At 43.8% G+C, this 16,362-nt stretch overlaps 1 protein-coding gene across 4 annotated transcripts in view; it reads left to right on the forward strand.

The window, feature by feature from the left end:
• The window catches only part of ARHGAP21 (Rho GTPase activating protein 21), a 450,388-nt gene that overhangs the window by 274,043 nt on the left and 159,983 nt on the right, over window positions 1-16,362 (forward strand). For all 4 annotated transcript variants that reach the window (XM_029588677.1, XM_029588676.1, XM_029588679.1 and 1 more), the window contains one exon: window positions 1,715-1,769. In XM_029588677.1, coding sequence (XP_029444537.1) covers window positions 1,715-1,769 — 55 coding nt within the window. The remainder of the gene's footprint in view (window positions 1-1,714; window positions 1,770-16,362) is intronic.

Below are 16,362 nucleotides of genomic sequence, written 5' to 3' on the forward strand. Positions count from 1 at the left end.
TTCACTGCCGGTGGGGGCTGCCGGAGGCCGCTTTCGCCTCCGGCTCCTCCGCCTGGATGAAGGCGCGCCTGTGCGACCCGGCCCGCGGCCTAGATTGAACACGCGCCCACCCGGATCCCGCTGCCGCCCGCCTGAAACCAACGTGCGCCCATCCGCCCGCGGCCTCAATTAAACGCGCCCATCCGCCCGCGGCCTCGATCGAACACCTGGCTCCCGCCGCTGGCCGCTTGGACCCACGCGGCCCTCCGGCTCCCGCCGCTGCCTGGATGACCGCACGATTCGGAAAGTGACAGGTATTTAAAAAAATTTTTTTTTTCTGACAGGTTTTATGTGTCCCACAGCATTACATTTTCTCGATCATCTCTTTATCGCTTTTTTTTTAATTGTTTTTTATTGTGTTTGAGTATCTTAAGTGGTGTCGATGGATTTGTTACAAGACTCACAGTCCTAACTCCTACTAGGGGGAGGCGGTAAACTAACACGTTAAGGCCGCGGCAAAACAGCAGGTTACTAAGGAGATAATATCAGCGCCCATTACAGTATCGGAGGGGAATAGCTAATTCCTTCATTATACAGCTAATTTGTTCATTTACATGCTGGGTGCGGAAAGGGTTATGTGTCTATTTTAAGAAGCGCTACGGACGCGTGAAACTGGAGACTGTATTGCTGGATCGCCTTACTCGTCTGTATTGTGCGCTCCCAGCTCGTTACAGACGGGAAATCTTTAACTGCACTTTACTGTATCGACCTGTATGTTAACTCAATTAATAGCAGGTAATGGACTTCTCCTCCAAGAACTTATCCAGTCCCTTTTCAAACACAGCTATACTAACTGAACCAATCACGTCCTCTGGCAACAAATTCTAGTGTTTAATTGTGTGTTGAGTGAAAAAGAACTTTCTCCGATTAGTTCCAAATGTGCCACATGCTAACTTCATGGAGTGCCCCCTAGTCTTTCCATTATCCGAAAGAGCAAATAACCGATTCACATTCACCTGCTCTAGACCTCTCATGATTCCCTCTCCTAGTTTTGCCAATGGAGCTAAATAAAAATTAAAGAGACCTGGAGACAGGACAGTACCCTGTGGCAACCCATATGTAGGACATGGGTATTAGAGTATTGGTCTTCCCAAAAAATGCTTTGCTACCTATTTTCTAGGATTGAAGCAAACTATATCGGTACTCTTTCTTCAAACCCAAGATCCTTTAACCAACCGAGAATCTTTACTCTGTCTGCCTATATGCCAACTCCAATATTGCTAGGAGCAGTTTCTTTACAGTATCCTGCACAAAAGCCAATTGGTATGGATCTAGTACTTGTCCCTGGGTCAAGTACAGTCGTAGCTGATGATAGACTATTTTCTCTGTTATTTTACCTAGAAATAGGAGATAGGAAACTGGATGGTAACTTAATACTTCTCCTGGAATCAATCCTTCCTTCAGTATTGGTTTTACTACTGCTTGCTTTTTTTTTTTTTTTTTTATAATATGGGGGGGCAAGTCACCCTGTTCTAAGGTCATGTTGATGATACAAATCAACAAAGGCACCAATCTTTGGTCCAGACACTTTATAAATATTGAGAGAGCAGGGTCCAGCTGGCACATAGTTGGTTTGATAGCCTTCAGTATTTTTCCCACATTAAAGGGTGTAGCATACTTGAAAGCCAAAAAGAAATATACATTCTTGATGTGCATTACGTTTATTGTTTTTCAGCGACTCCATATTGGAACTTAGCGTCATGCCGAAAGATGAAGATGTCATTCAGTTGGTATGTTACATTTTGGTATTTTCTTCTCATAAAGGACAAACCTATGAGCTGTGTTCAGTGTACAGTGCAAGCCTATATGTGCCTTGCTTAATTCTGGAAGAGAAAAATCAGTGCTTTCCCTTTGTGATACTGCTGCATAAACAGATAAAAGAAGAATTTAGAACTGTAGTGTCATGGTATTTTTTAGTGTAGAATATTTTTTGTGTGCGCCTATGTGGAAATCCAGTCTAGTAACAGCTTTTCCTGTCTTTTTAATTATGTAGTGCTAAGTGGATCATAACATATTTCATTAAGATGTTTGAAGTTTGGTGATTTAGTAGCAGTATTTTCCATTATTTGCATCATTCTTTAAAAAAAAATGCATATGTTACATTTGTCTGAAGTATAAAAGTATTTTAAATACTCCTTCAGAATTTTTTTATTCATGTAAATATCACAGCGATATGTTTTTTTCATTTTGATTTGGTTATAGTTCCCCCTATCAAACACGCCAGATTGTCCATGACACACACAAAAGCCTTTTTAGTCACTGGTCTCACTGCCTGGAACTCTTTTCCCAGCTATCGGGGCAATAACCAACGCTAAAGAGTTCCAAAAAGCACTAAAAACCTAAGGGCCGGATTTTAAAACCTGCGCGCGCGGGGCACATTTGAGCGCGCTACCTGGCGCGGACAAATGTACGCCCGATTTTATAACTTGCATGTGGAGCCGCGCGCATGTTATAAAATCCGAGGTCGGCATGCGCAAGGGGGTGCACACCAGTGCACCTTGTGCACGCCGAGCCCTAGGGGAGCCCCGATGGCTGTCCCCATTCCCTCCCCCCCCCCCAGCCCTAGCTAAATCCCCCCCCATCTTTATTTTGTTATTTACGCCTGCCTTTGTCAGGTGTACCTTGCGCACGCTGGCTGCCAGTGCGCGATCCCCCGGCACGGCCGCTGTGCTGGAGGCCTCGGTTCCGCCCCTGTCACAAAGCCCCGGGCCATACGCACGTCCTGGGGTTTGCGCGCGTTGCCGGGCCTATGCAAAATAGGATCTACACGTGTAACCCTTTTAAAATCCACCCCTAACTATTCACGCAGGCCATTCAAGATCTAGACACTCCTACTCTGTCCCAAAGAGCTTAATATTTCAGCATGGAACTTTTTCGAGCAGAGCTTAGTAATTTAGTTTTGTGGTGTTAAGATAATGAGCTTTTTGTTTTTTGCTATCTGTTTCTTTTGTGACCCGCCTTGAACTTTGGAGGGCACAGGCAAGAATACTTTTAAATAAATAAATGTACATTGGAAAGTCAATTTTTATAGCCATTTACCTGGAGTTAATGGCTTGCCTGAAAATTACCCTCCCTCCTTCCCCTGCCCTGGCTAAATCTAGCCTTGGGCTTCCACAGTGCACATACTTTTGGCCAGATAGCAAGGAGGTATTCCCTGGAGCACGGTTGAGTTGGGGGAGGAAAAACTACATGCAGATATATTTCCAAAAGTGCATGTGCTTCCTCTCTGCCATCTGTAGAAAATAGGTAAAAAGTATTATTGTTATTATTATTTATTCACTTAATCACAATATTTTACAAAAGTAAATCAGCGATGAACATAATAAAAATTGAAATTATAAATCTACCTTATAAATGGGCTCTGACCGACGGCCCACAAATGCGCAGTAGAGAGCAGCTCTACCGCGCATACGCGGGCGAGCACATCGGTCAGAGCGGAGCGTGCCCAAAAAAAAAAATATGGCGCTGGGTCCGCAGGAGCGGCGGCGAGTAGCAGGAGCGGGAGGAGCAGTAGCAGCAGCGGCGGTGATGGCGATGCGAGGGAGGGAGGGACACCCCCCGTCTGCCGGTTGTGGATGAGCTGAAAGGGGGAGGGGAGGGGGGGAGGGAGGAGAGAGTGAGCTGAGGTGAGGGGGGGAGGGAGGAGGGAGACTAGAGGGAGAGAGAATAGAGGGGGGAGGAGGGAAGTAGGTGAGAGGGAGGTGAGGGAAGACTAGAGGGGGGGAGGTGGGAGGGAGGGAGAATGAGGGGGAAGGGAGTAGGAAGGAAATGGACCGAAATTTTTTTTTTAAATGTAGCCCGTTGTTACGGGCTTAATGGCTAGTTAAAAATAATTTAAAAAATAATTCATAAATGGCTGTTAATAATATCTAAGCAAACATTAACCATAAAAGGAATCATAAATATAATAAAACTGAGTAAATATAAAATAACATAAAAAATACAATAAAACCGATCCTGATCAGAAAACAAAAGATAAAAGTTTTCATAAAAGATGAGGTAACAGTTTTCATAAGCCTTAAGTTCATGGGCAGCTTTATTTAATTCATTTATATTTCACATTTCAACTTTTTCAGTGGAGATTACAAAATACAAACACGTTAAAACAGACAATAATACAGCAATGAAAACAATTTCTTCTAAAAGCTTCAACAAACAAGAATGTTTTTTTATATCTTCTTTCAAAAACTTAAGTAATTTTTTTCACGGCAAATCTCATAAGGCAACAAATTCCAAAGCTCTGGACCTAATATCAAAAATGCTTTGGTTCTAGTTGTCAGACTAGCTACAGATAAAGCATGCACAGTCAGCAAACACTTAGCAGAACGTAATGAACAGCTTGGGACATAACTCTTGATCATATCTTTCAAACAGGATATCAACATGAATAGATTTATGAATTAATGTCAGAAATTTAAATCTTACCAATTGCGCAACTGGCAGCCAGTGTGAATCCTTCAGATAGGGAGTGATTCTTACACTTCCCTGTAAACCAAGCACTGTTCTGTCAGCTGTGTTCTGGATTAGTTGCAACATTTGTACCAAATTCTTTGGGAAACCGCTTTAGTGCATGCATTTTACACTAAGCAGTTTCTCTTTGAAAATAGGTGTAAAGTACTTGGGCTAAAAGCACCTATGCACTTCTCAACTATGCGACAATTTCTAATCTTGCAAATTTATAGTACAAACACTTCTGGCTTTATAGGGTCTAACTATGGATTAAGTTACTGCAGCGACATAAACTGTTGCCACTAATATTTTGTGCAATATTTTTTCAGCCTTTGATTTGGAATTTAAAATGGTCAGTGGTATTCCTAGATAACTAACCAGTGGACTGTGATACGATGCTTAAATGAAGTGTTGGATGCAGCCTAAAAAATGACTCTTGTGGGCTGTCAAGGGTAGGTTTGTGTGTGTATATATATATATATATATATATATATATATATGGTTGAAAGGGGAGGGATTAATACCATCTAAGCCTTACCCTTCTTAAAAAAAAACAAAAAAAAAAAACAAACTTCCAGAGAAATGTTTGTTCATGACCTATAGTCATGACTTATTACTGCTGCTGGTACTGTGCAGTAAACAAGTAACCAAACTAGAAATTGTGATGTATTCCCAGTCCTCTGTTACTGTATAATACAGTCTTCCTATTTAAACCAGGGAGTTTTAAGTACTGTGGGTCATGGACTGCTTGCATTCCATCCTTCCCAAGGACTTTGGCTTGAAGATGGATCCCCAAGAAATCCAGGGTTGATGTTGAATTTTAAACTGACACCAACCACTCACAGGGCTAACACGTTAATACCTTCAGCTGGTGTATAAGTTAAGACCTATGTAACAGGAGCAGTTCATGTGGTCGGTTTGTATTGTATTATATTTTTCATTTTTTATGGTTTAGTTGTACCCGCCTTGAACTTTGTAACTACTGTGGGTTAGAAATCTTTTAAATAAGTAAATTAAATAAATATACAGAAAAAGCTGTCATACTAGGTCAGACAAAAGGTCCATCAAGGTCCAACAATGGCCAATCCAGATTACAAGTACCTGACAGGAGCCCAAAGAATAAATATTCTATATTGCTGTGGATTTTCCTCCAAATCTATCTGATTAATAAGTTTATGGACTTTTCCTCCAGAAGCTTGTCCAAACCTTGTTTTTTTGTTTTTTGTTTTGTTTTTTTTTTTTAAACTCAGCTGCGCTAACTTCCTTTACCATATCCTCTGGCAGTGAATTCAAGAACTTAGTTATGTGTTGAGTGAAAAAATATTTTCTCCAATTGTTTTAGATCTGCTACTCAGTAACTTTATGGAGTATCCCCTAATCTTTTTATTTTTCTAAAGAGCTGGAGAGCTCTAACCTCTTTAGCCTTTCCTCATAGGGGAGCTGGTCCATCTCCTTTATCATTTTGGTTACCCTTCTCTGCCTTTTCTAATTACGCTTTCTCTTTCTTGAGATGTGGTGACCAGAATTGCACACAATACTCTAGGTGCGGTTGCACCATGTAATGATACAGAGATATTATGATATTCTCTGTTTTGTTCTTTATTCCTTTCCTAATAATTACTAACATTCCGGGTCATTCATCAAACTGCGTTGTGGCCTTATCGAGTGCAATAATGCCCTACCGGCTGCATCGCGGCAGTACTATTCAAATTAAGGAGAGGGGAGGAGTGTGGGCGAGGTTTGGGTAGAGTTATGTCCCGGCAGCACTGCAGGAAATAACTCCATCTTTTCCTGTGGCGCTATGGGGACGATAGTTTCCCTATATTATCAGAAGTGTCTCAGGCAAACAGCATTACCAGTTCAGCCTGCCCTCCCTTTTGCTTTGGCCCCCAAGGTTGTTTGCCCCTGAATTCTAAACATAAGACCTATTTGTCTTCCCATTGCTAGGACTTCGGCACGGCCTGCTAATGAGTGGCTTTCTTGTTATAAGACTGCAGTTGTATTATCAACTGAGGTATTAGCTCATTGGGCACACGTCAAGGTCTGTCTCACTTAAGAGTGAGTCTATGTACCAGACTGGTTCAGTTAAAGCTTCCAGTGGAGGAAATCTTCCTGGTTCTATTGAGCTGCACAAATTTAACAAGCTGAAAGTGGTATCTGCTAGGCTCTGAGGATCCTGGGGCTCCTGATCTTGACTGTATTGATGTTCTGCGAGCTGAGTTTTACACAGGAATCCTGTAATTTTTGCCTGATAAGTTGATGGTCTACATTCAGATTCATTCTTCCAGTTTCAGTTGACTTGAATTTCAGGCAGTCAAAAACTCCTTAGTTTGGTGGATTTCTAGAAAATCTGAACAAAGAGTCCGAGTAGGCAATAGGTGCAGGTCACTATAGATATGGGCCTTGGAATGAAAGAGAATTGCCCTCTTACACTGATCATCCACAGAAACTCTGGCGGACAAGTGGCTGCATGTGAATATTTTGGAAATGAGAGCTTTCTTTCTGATCTTGATGATCCACTAAGAGGTGCATGAGAATGAGATTTGACAACATGATAACATTGAGTTACCTGAACAAGGAAGATGTGTAATTGTGACTCAAAAAACATTTAAAAAGCTGTAGTGGGTGGAAAATCATTTGATCAGTCTGTCATTAATTGACATTATTAAATGCCTGAATGTGCAGGTAGACTGACTAAGCCAAACTACTTGCCCCATGGGAGGAAACAGATGCAAGGAAAACTACTTAGCATTTGTTTTATACTTACCTTCTTGTCTACTCTGTAATGCTTTGTGAATTAGCTAAATTGGCACTTGGGGCAAAAGTTCTCTTAAGATGTCCTTTGAGGTTCTGTTGGGTTACATCTGTCAGCAGCTGGAGTAGAATGGAATGGGAATTGTCTTTATTTTATTCCTATAGCAGTTAGGATCAAGCATCCCAAGATAATCTCTGGATTGTACGTGTCTTTAGCTGCTCTGTTGCACTATTCTGTCTTAGGACCAGAATGCAATAGATGGGCTCAGACTGCCATGTGAAGGACTGGTGCCAGAGGAGGAGGTGGGACCAAGGTCCTCTCGTTTTAGTGTAAGCCCGTTAACTCTCTGGGCAGGTCCTGGCTGCCTTAGGAGTTGATAGCGAAGTACTTAGCAGTAAGGACAATTCTCATTCTTGCTGCTGTTTGATTTTTTTTTTAAACTTGTGCCAGGGCTTTTAATAATTGATTAGTCTCTTGTACTTGCTGATTGCTACCCTGGTATGCTGTAGCCAGTGGTTTTGTATTTATATTGGAAACTGCCACTATTAAATACCATTTATAATGGATCTTTAATGTAGTGGGTTTTTTTTTTTTTTTGTGGACTGACAATTAAATGTATCTACCTATTCTGTGCTTACCACAGTTGCAGCTCATCAGAACGATTTAATAGTAGGTTATGTAATAGCAAACAAGTGTGGCTGACTGTTGAGGGTGTATTCTTCTCATGACATACAAAATAAGATCTATTCTATTAGGCTGCTCAGAAGAAATCATGTGGTGTTTAAGAGATGGAAATAAAATTAACCCTATTGTCATTATTTAGTTTTGTACTGCACCTCATTTTGCAACACTGAAACACTTAAATTATAGATCAGAAAAGACCTGAAGGAATTTATAAACAAAATAAAAAGTCTGAAATGGACTTTAGTTTTTTTTTTTGGTTTTTTTTAAATAGCATTATATCTCAATATCATTGCTCTTATCTCTCTGATTTATGCTAAGCCACTGTTTGACTGAAGCAGGAACGTTCCAAACTGCTGAGATTACTGACGACCGGAAGAAAACACTGGAGCAAGAGTGCAGGGACTTGAGAATTTAGATCCATTCCAGTCTGGACAGCATGAATTGTCACTCTTAAGAACATAAGAAATTGCCATGCTGGATCAGACCAAGGATCCATCAAGCCCAGCATCCTGTTTCCAACAGAGACCAAACCTGGCAATTACCCAAACACTAAGAAGATCCCATGCTACTGATGTAATTAATAGCAGTGGCTATTCCCTAAGTAAACTTGATTAATAGCCATTAATGGACTTCTCCTTCAAGAACTTATCCAAACCTTTTTTGAACCCAGCTACACTAACTGCAGTAACCACATCCTCTGGCAACAGATTCCAGAGCTTTATTGTGCGTTGGGTGAAAAAATGTTTTCTCCGATTAGTCTTAAATGTGCTACTTGCTAACTTCATGGAATGCCCCCTAGTCCTATTATCCGAAAGTGTAAATAACCGAATTCACATCTACTCGTTCAAGACTCTCATGATCTTTAAGACCTCTTCCTCCTTTACATATCCAAATAGATATCTTAGGAAGATACAACTGTTTGTATTGCATTGTTCTTTACCAAAAAGTTATTTTGTGTTTCCTGAAACCTTTAATGCTAAAGCATCATAACAAGTACCTAGCTTTAATTTTTAGGGCCAGAAACCCAAAAGTAGATGTGCAGGGCTGAGGAGCCTTGTGAGGCCCAAAATCTGTTGAGGTGCCTCACTGAGGCAAAGTAGTGAAGCAATTGAGTACATTTCATGGCTCCCAGTTAGGCTGTGCACCTAGAAATAAGTGCATGGGTTGAATTTGCCTTGAAGATCATAGCAAGGCTGTTGAAAGCACTGGTTCTGTGAGGCAGTATGGCTGCGTGACTCCATGAACTGGCAGAATCAGTGAGCTGAGGAAACTGATGATGACTGTGACATGGCTAAGTGGTTAAAAAAAAAAAACCTGTGGTCGTGTACTGTCCAGTAGCTCAGAAATAAATATGACTAGGAGTAATACAGTTTTGTGTCAGGCAAAACTGTATTACTCCTGTCGGTAAAACATGTTGCTGCAATTTTAAACTCTTTGTTGCTCCTCTGCAGTTCCTCTGAATTCCTGAGTTCCTGTGGGATCAGTGGATCTGTTCAATTCACACTGGTTATGATGACACAAGCATTATATTGCTCAAATGCTGGGTATTTTAAGATGGTAGACGTGGGAAGGGCGCTGGCGATGAACAAAGCAGGGAATCTTTCATGCATATCCACTCGAGAGTGGAGGACAAATGAGAAAGATGACAAATACCATCTTGGATAATTTATTTACATTTAGGAATTGCCTTTCCTAAAATACTAAACAGCAATGTATAAAAAAAAGATATTATACAAAGGAGAAATAAAATGACAAAACCATGACACTCACATAATAAAATAACATCAGTAAAGCATATACACAAATAAAGCACCCCTTATGCATCCCAGTGGTTAAATGTTTACAAAAGTTTAATTAACGCTTGCCTCAGCAATTACAACAAATTTGATAAGAAAACTAAAGATAGAAGTAAAGAATGATATCTTAGAAGTGGTCACCCTATATGGTTGGCAGTGGAATAACTGGGCAGTCAGGTTAGGCAAACTGGCCTTTTTTTTTTTTTTGCCATTATCTACTTCACTATGAACATGACTGCTACCATGCATTCAGAAAAACTGGTGTCAGCCTAAAGAACTGAAATAACTTGAGAGTAAATACTGATGTTTGAATTTTAAAAAAGGCGCATCCTCTTTTTGCCTGTGTACAGTTTTCATTCTGTATGTACATGTAGCTGGACGCAATCTGAAAGCCCTGTCCTTGCCTGACACAAAACTGTTTTAAATAACTTTCTAAGCTGCTTGGACAGTGTGTGGGGGGTGTGTGTGGGTGTGGGGGGGGTGTGGGTGGGTGGGTGTGTGGGGGGTGGGGTGGTGTGTGTGTGTGTGGGGGGGGGGGGTGTATGGGGGGTGTGTGTTAGTGGGGGTTGTTCAGTGGATCCCACAGAAAGCACAGGATGAGGGAAGATGCAGCTTCCGGGGAGCCATCATTCATTGATTCTGGGGTTTCCCTTACGGGCCCCTCCGTGTATTATTTTACTGTTCAGGTGGCGAAGCTGAGAAAGCAGGTCAGGTCTCCCAACAGAATTTAGCTGCTGCTGCTGTCCTTACCTTGTCATGTTTCTTTCTGTCCTCACCTAAGTGTCTCTTAGCTACTGAGAGCTCTCCCGCTGCAGTGTTCCCAGTCTGGTCTGGTCTGGGGAGCGAGAGCTTGCGTGAGGAACTGCACGGTGCTATTGTGGCAGTGCTGTGCACCGCAGTGGAGCCCCACTGCATTGCCTTGCTTAGAGAAATCCTACATGCTGGTATTTTCAGCTAGTTTCATGACATATACCCTGCTTGGTACCTTTTGTAAACACTAATTTTAATGTTAATTGAAATATTGGTAATTTTTTTTTTAACCTTGTTCTAACCACCGTAAATGTGTGCACTTGGTAGCGGGATCAGTTGATTTACCTTGTTGGCTTGCTTATTTATTTGGTGTATGTTCCACTTTTCAAGCACTTCAAACAGATTACATTCGGTACTGTAGGTGGTTTTTCTGTTCCCAGAGGGCTTGCAATCTAAGGGGGGTCATTTACTAAGTCGTGGTATTCTCCCCCGGAAGGGAACATACCCCAGGGGTTTTCTAAGATGCAGTGCTCATGGCCTGCAGCTTAGGAAACCTCACGGTATTTTCCCTGGTGGTAAAATACCGTCGGGAAATGTACTACAGGTTAGTGGGACCCGTGCGATGGGCAGCCCCTTCGCCCAAGGCAACCAGCTTGTTAAAGGGCCATAGCAGCTCAAACAATCCCCCAATGAGTTGAAACTGTTATGGTTTTGAGGTGTTGAAGTGGATTCCTGGACACTGCGGTGATGGCCACTCCCAAGGGGAGGAGCCCCGCGAGGAACCGCAGTACTAGGCTGGACTCTATACACGCAGACACAGAGAATTTGTATTTATTATACAGCTTGATGGTACTGCCCGGGTTGGACAATAGTGAAGGTACTCAGTAGAAGCAGTCCAGGGGTCCTCGGCAGAGGAGACCAGTCCCACACTTAGGTAGATGAAAGGCAGGACCCGGATGTAGACTCCAAGCGCTGAAGGTGAGACAGACTGAGAGTGTTAGTACTCACTGAGCAGTTGGCTGTATTGATGAAGATCCTGACAGGCAGAAGCAGATCGGTTACAGGCACCAGGTTAGGGAATGCAGGCCCTCGAGGAGCGAGTACCCGGTTTCCCAGATACCTGAAAAAGGGAAGAAGGGCCCCCGAGGAGCGGGTACCCAGGTTAGCGATGAATTACCCCGAAGGGCAGAGAGAGAGAGAGCTTCCAGCGGCTGCTGGGAAGCGGCAGAGCAGCTTAGACCGGAGCGATTCCAATCCTTGCTAACTCAGTTTGTTAGCAAACGAAGGGCAGGCTGAATACCAGGATGTGCTGACATCACTCGGAGGGGACACCCCTGAGGTTCCCGCCGTGACGTGGAAAAAGATGTGGGTGGCGTGCGCACGCGCACCCTAAGAGGCCCTTAGGAAAAACATGGTGAACGCCGTTGACAACCCGGGGACACCGGGGACGCGGTGGCAGCCAGCTTTCCAAGGCTTGAGGAGAGAGAAGGAAGAAAGGTGAGGCACAGAGGTCGAAGCCGTCTGAGACCGGACGCAACAGAAACCCCCCCCCTGCCCCGGGATCTTGTCAAACCCCCGCCCCACCCCCCACAGCCTCTAGAGGTGTAGCCCAAATGTAATAAAATAAAATTGCACTTGGGTAATGAATGCCCCTCTCACCGTCCCCCACCCTGCTTCTTTACAATATGAGGACCTTCCACAGCAGACCTTTAAAAACCTGGTGGACTAATGGGGCCCCTATAGAAGCATAACTTGTATAGTGGCCAGCCGAGGGGGTGCTCTGGGCTCTACTGGGCCGCCAAGAATTTTAACGGTATGCCTGTAGGGGGTGGGGAGTCTTTTATTGTAAAAAGGACAAGGGTGTTCAATGCATGAGTGCAACTTTAAAAAAATATATATATATATATTAGGGCCACCTCTAGGGAGGCGGAGGGGGGTGTCATTCGGGCTGCCGTGGCCTTTTAAGAATCTGCCCAAGAGCATTGGGATGTGTGATAACTTTCCCCAGGAGCATCGGGATGTTAACTGCAGCTCCTGATTGTAGCTTAACTTTTAGGAAAAAAATAATGTGGCTTGAGACTTTTCAAACAAGCTGTTATTTTATTTACATGACATTGCCTACTAATGTGCTATTTTGCATGCAAGGAGCAGCAGCAGAATATGAACCCTGGCTTCCCTTGTTCACAGCCCACTGTTCAAACAACTAGGCTACTCCTCAACTTGCAGTCTGTCCTTTTTACTTATGTATTATTCCAGGTTCTTTCATGTGTAAAAGAAGAATATGGCAGGATATTTATTTGGTGGTATTGTGTAGACCACGTATGCCAAACTTACGGTGAAAATATTTGCAAATTTTTGTTTGATTTCAGAAGCCAATGTTAACTGCTATGAGATAGGTATAGAACATATTTTATAGAAAGCCTTGCAGTCACTGGTTGATAGTAAATTGAGAATAAACCTTCTATGTGCGAGAATAATAGATTCATTATGTTTTGAAAATACTGGCTGTATTGAGCATAATTGTACATGTCTGTCTCATCACCATGTGCAAGCAACTGACTGCTACCCTAACTCTGTAAATGACGCACTATTCATTTATAGCCTTCCAGTACTATTGCTGAGAGATTTTTAGTTTCCTGAATTATTTTGCAAAAAAGTTTCTGGTAAAATCAATGTTAAATAGAATTGCTGATTAGCATAGAATATAATTTCAGACTTTATTAATAATACACTGCAAACTGCTTGTCTGCAAGAAATTGGTAATGCCAAATATATTTTATGAATGCAATTATTACAATGGGCTTATAAAGTGTCATAGTGAAAGTACATAAATGTATTAAAACAGTGCTAGAAGCCTTTTTGGGTAATTCAGTTGTAGGTTAAGGCAAACTAAATAGCATTTATTTTCCTGTTATATATAGTACCATTCCCAAAGAGAGAGATTCTGAAGAAAGATTGTTTTGTTTTAATTCTTTGTAAGGGGAGGTTTTTATTTTATTTTAATAAGCTCCTTTCATCATTTTGAAGCTAGGCCAGGTTGCTTCTAGGCTGATCCCGCGACCATCCAGGCGTCGCACAAGTGCATGTGAAGCAGGAAGGTGCGTGGCATTGTCAACTGAGAACTAGGCTTAGGCACGTCTTTCTACAAAAAAAAAAAAAATGTGGAAAAATAAGGCTAAAAAACTAAAAATAAAGGAAGTGAAGGACCAACTACAAAAGAAGCAGTAAAGCCAAGAAACAAGCTGATATTTCCTAGCATGTAGCCAGATGGACTCAGGACCCCAGTGGGTTATGTGCTCTTCTGCTAGCAGATGGGAGACTGAGTCAGATTTCAAAGCTGATGTCACCCTAGATATACCCCTGCAGTGACCTCAGCTCTTCAGTATCTCTCCGTCTCCTAGCAGATGCAGACACTCCCATACACTAGCACAGTGTTAGGAAATTACAGCAAGAAGACAAATTTACCTTAAGAGAGTCCCGCTCTCCTGCGGTGATACCTAAGGGTTCCTCCCCCAGTTGAGAATTCCTGAGGTGATTTCAGTATCCCTCAGAGGTGAGCCTTAGTCCGGTGTGGACTTAGCCCCTAGAGAGGCTGAAAGGCAGCGGGTGCACATCTGAACATGGCGGTGAAGGTAAAGCCCTCCCCCCTGCAGCTGGAGACCGTCTGGCACGTGATCGGTAAGCGCTGAGACCAGGTAAAAGGAAAACTTTAAACTAAGGTCTCCAGTCTCTGGGGCTCGGAGTGCCACCCCGATTCCGAATTTCACCCGGTGAGGTAAAAGAGCATGGATCGGGTTGAGTAGCCTTGGTTGGGCTAGGCCCCGGTCTGGTGCAGGGGATCCGAACAAGTGGAGACCCTTGGGGGCACCGTCTTATGTGCAGGGGCGTCGGCACCATCTTCCCTTCTCGTCTGGCAGTACATGCGGGGCAGGCTGGTGGGTCAATGTGCCTTCAATGTAGATGCGCGCACAGCTGCATAACTACACGCACAGCCGCGCTTACAGCTACACGCGCGCATTGTGATCACGTGCATAACTACGCACACATTGAAGCACATTACCTGTGCGCCTAGACATAGAGTCAATGGCACCGGGGTCCAAGAAGCTCAGAAGGCACTCTTTCCACAGCCTGCCACATCAGAGCCGCACAGCCTGAACTGGAGTCCTGCCTGTGTTATCACTGCGAAGAAGCCCAAGGGGGACCAAAGCTTGGTCCCTCACTGTCTGAGGATGGGTCCGGAGCTGTTAAATACGATAGCACCTCGGATCTATGCAACTCCAAAATGGCTTCTCCACAAGAGGGTACCTCAGGGGCCCCTACTCCGACTCCCCCTGGGATTAACATGGACCCAGGGACCTTCTCCTAGTAGGAATTTTTCCGAAAGTGGATGCCATGGTCTGTGCCGTCTCAAAGTGAACAACCATTCCCATTGAGGGAGGGGCTGCATTGAAGGATACTTAGGATAGACGATTAGAATCCATCCTTACGCAGGCCTTCGACGCAACAGCAATGACACTACAGATTGCTTCCTGTTGCGTACTGGTGGTACATTCCTGTTTTCTCCTCTAGAGAGAGGCAAACAACTCAGGAACATATACCGGAGAAATGATTGAACCTGCAGCAGCCTTCCTGACGGACACAAGCTTAGATCTGGTGCGTACTTCAGCCAGAGGAGTAGCCTTGGTAGTGGCGGCCAGAAGACAGTTATGGTTGCGGAATTGGTCTGCTGACTCGACCTCTAAAGCGAATCTCACAAGGATGCTCTTTAAAGGATCTCTCTAATTTGGAAGCAAATTGGAGAAGTTAGCCAGCAAATGGGGCGAATCTCCAGTGCCACGGCTACTGGAGGACAGGGGTAAAAGATCCCAGCGCCCCTCCCCCAGAAGAACTAGGGGCAGAGGTTCTCAACGCTTTCGCCCCTACAGGAACTCGCAGTTCCAGGCACCTCGTTCTTCAGGAAGGTCTCAGCCCTTTCGGAATCAGCAAACCAAGAAAGGAACAGGCCCAGGGGCAGGCTCGGGCCGTACTCCCCAATGAGAATGGGATGACCCATCCACAGGAAAAGGAAATAGGGGGTCGACTTTCCCTCTTCTATCAACGATGGGTCGAGATCACATCGGACAAATGGGTACTAAACATCATTTGAGAAGGTTACTCTCTGGAGTTCCACAGCATCCCTTGAGACAAATTTATGATGTCACCCTGCCACTCCCACACCAAGAGACTGGCAGTGGAAGCCACTCTTACAAGACTACTCTGTCTGAAGGCAATAACTCCAGTTCCTACACCCCCAACAAAATACCAGGTGCTATTCCATCTATTTTATCGTCGCCAAGAAAGAAGGATCAATCCGACCCATCTTGGATCTCAAGAATGTCTACTGTCATCTGCGGATATTACACTTCCGCATGGAGACTCTTCGCTCTATAATAATAGCTGCACAACCAGGAGAGTTCATAACCTCCCTGGACCGCTCCAAGGCCTACCTTCACATTCCAGTCCATCAAGATCACCAGCGTTTTCTACACTTTGCGTTAATGGGTCACCATTACCAGTTCCGAGCGCTACCCTTCAGCCTAGCAACTGCCCCAGAACATTTTCCAAAATTATGGTGGTTGTGTCGGCAACACTGAGGAAGGTAGCGATCTTGGTACACCCTTATTTGGACAACTGGCTGATCCCGGGGGGGGGGGGGGGGGGAGTCTTCGGAAGAGAGCAGGCACATGACCAGCAGAGTCAAGGACCTACTGCAGGAACTCGGTTGGGTCGTGAACACTGTCAAAAGCAGTCTGCAGCTCTCTCAATCTCTGGGGGCCTGTTTCGACACCAAACAGAACAAAGTCTTCCTCCCTCCCCCGAGGAGAAGGAAGCTGATGGAACACTTACGGC

Source organism: Rhinatrema bivittatum, chromosome 2 (genome assembly GCF_901001135.1).
Source record: "Rhinatrema bivittatum chromosome 2, aRhiBiv1.1, whole genome shotgun sequence".
Classification (NCBI taxonomy): domain Eukaryota; kingdom Metazoa; phylum Chordata; class Amphibia; order Gymnophiona; family Rhinatrematidae; genus Rhinatrema; species Rhinatrema bivittatum.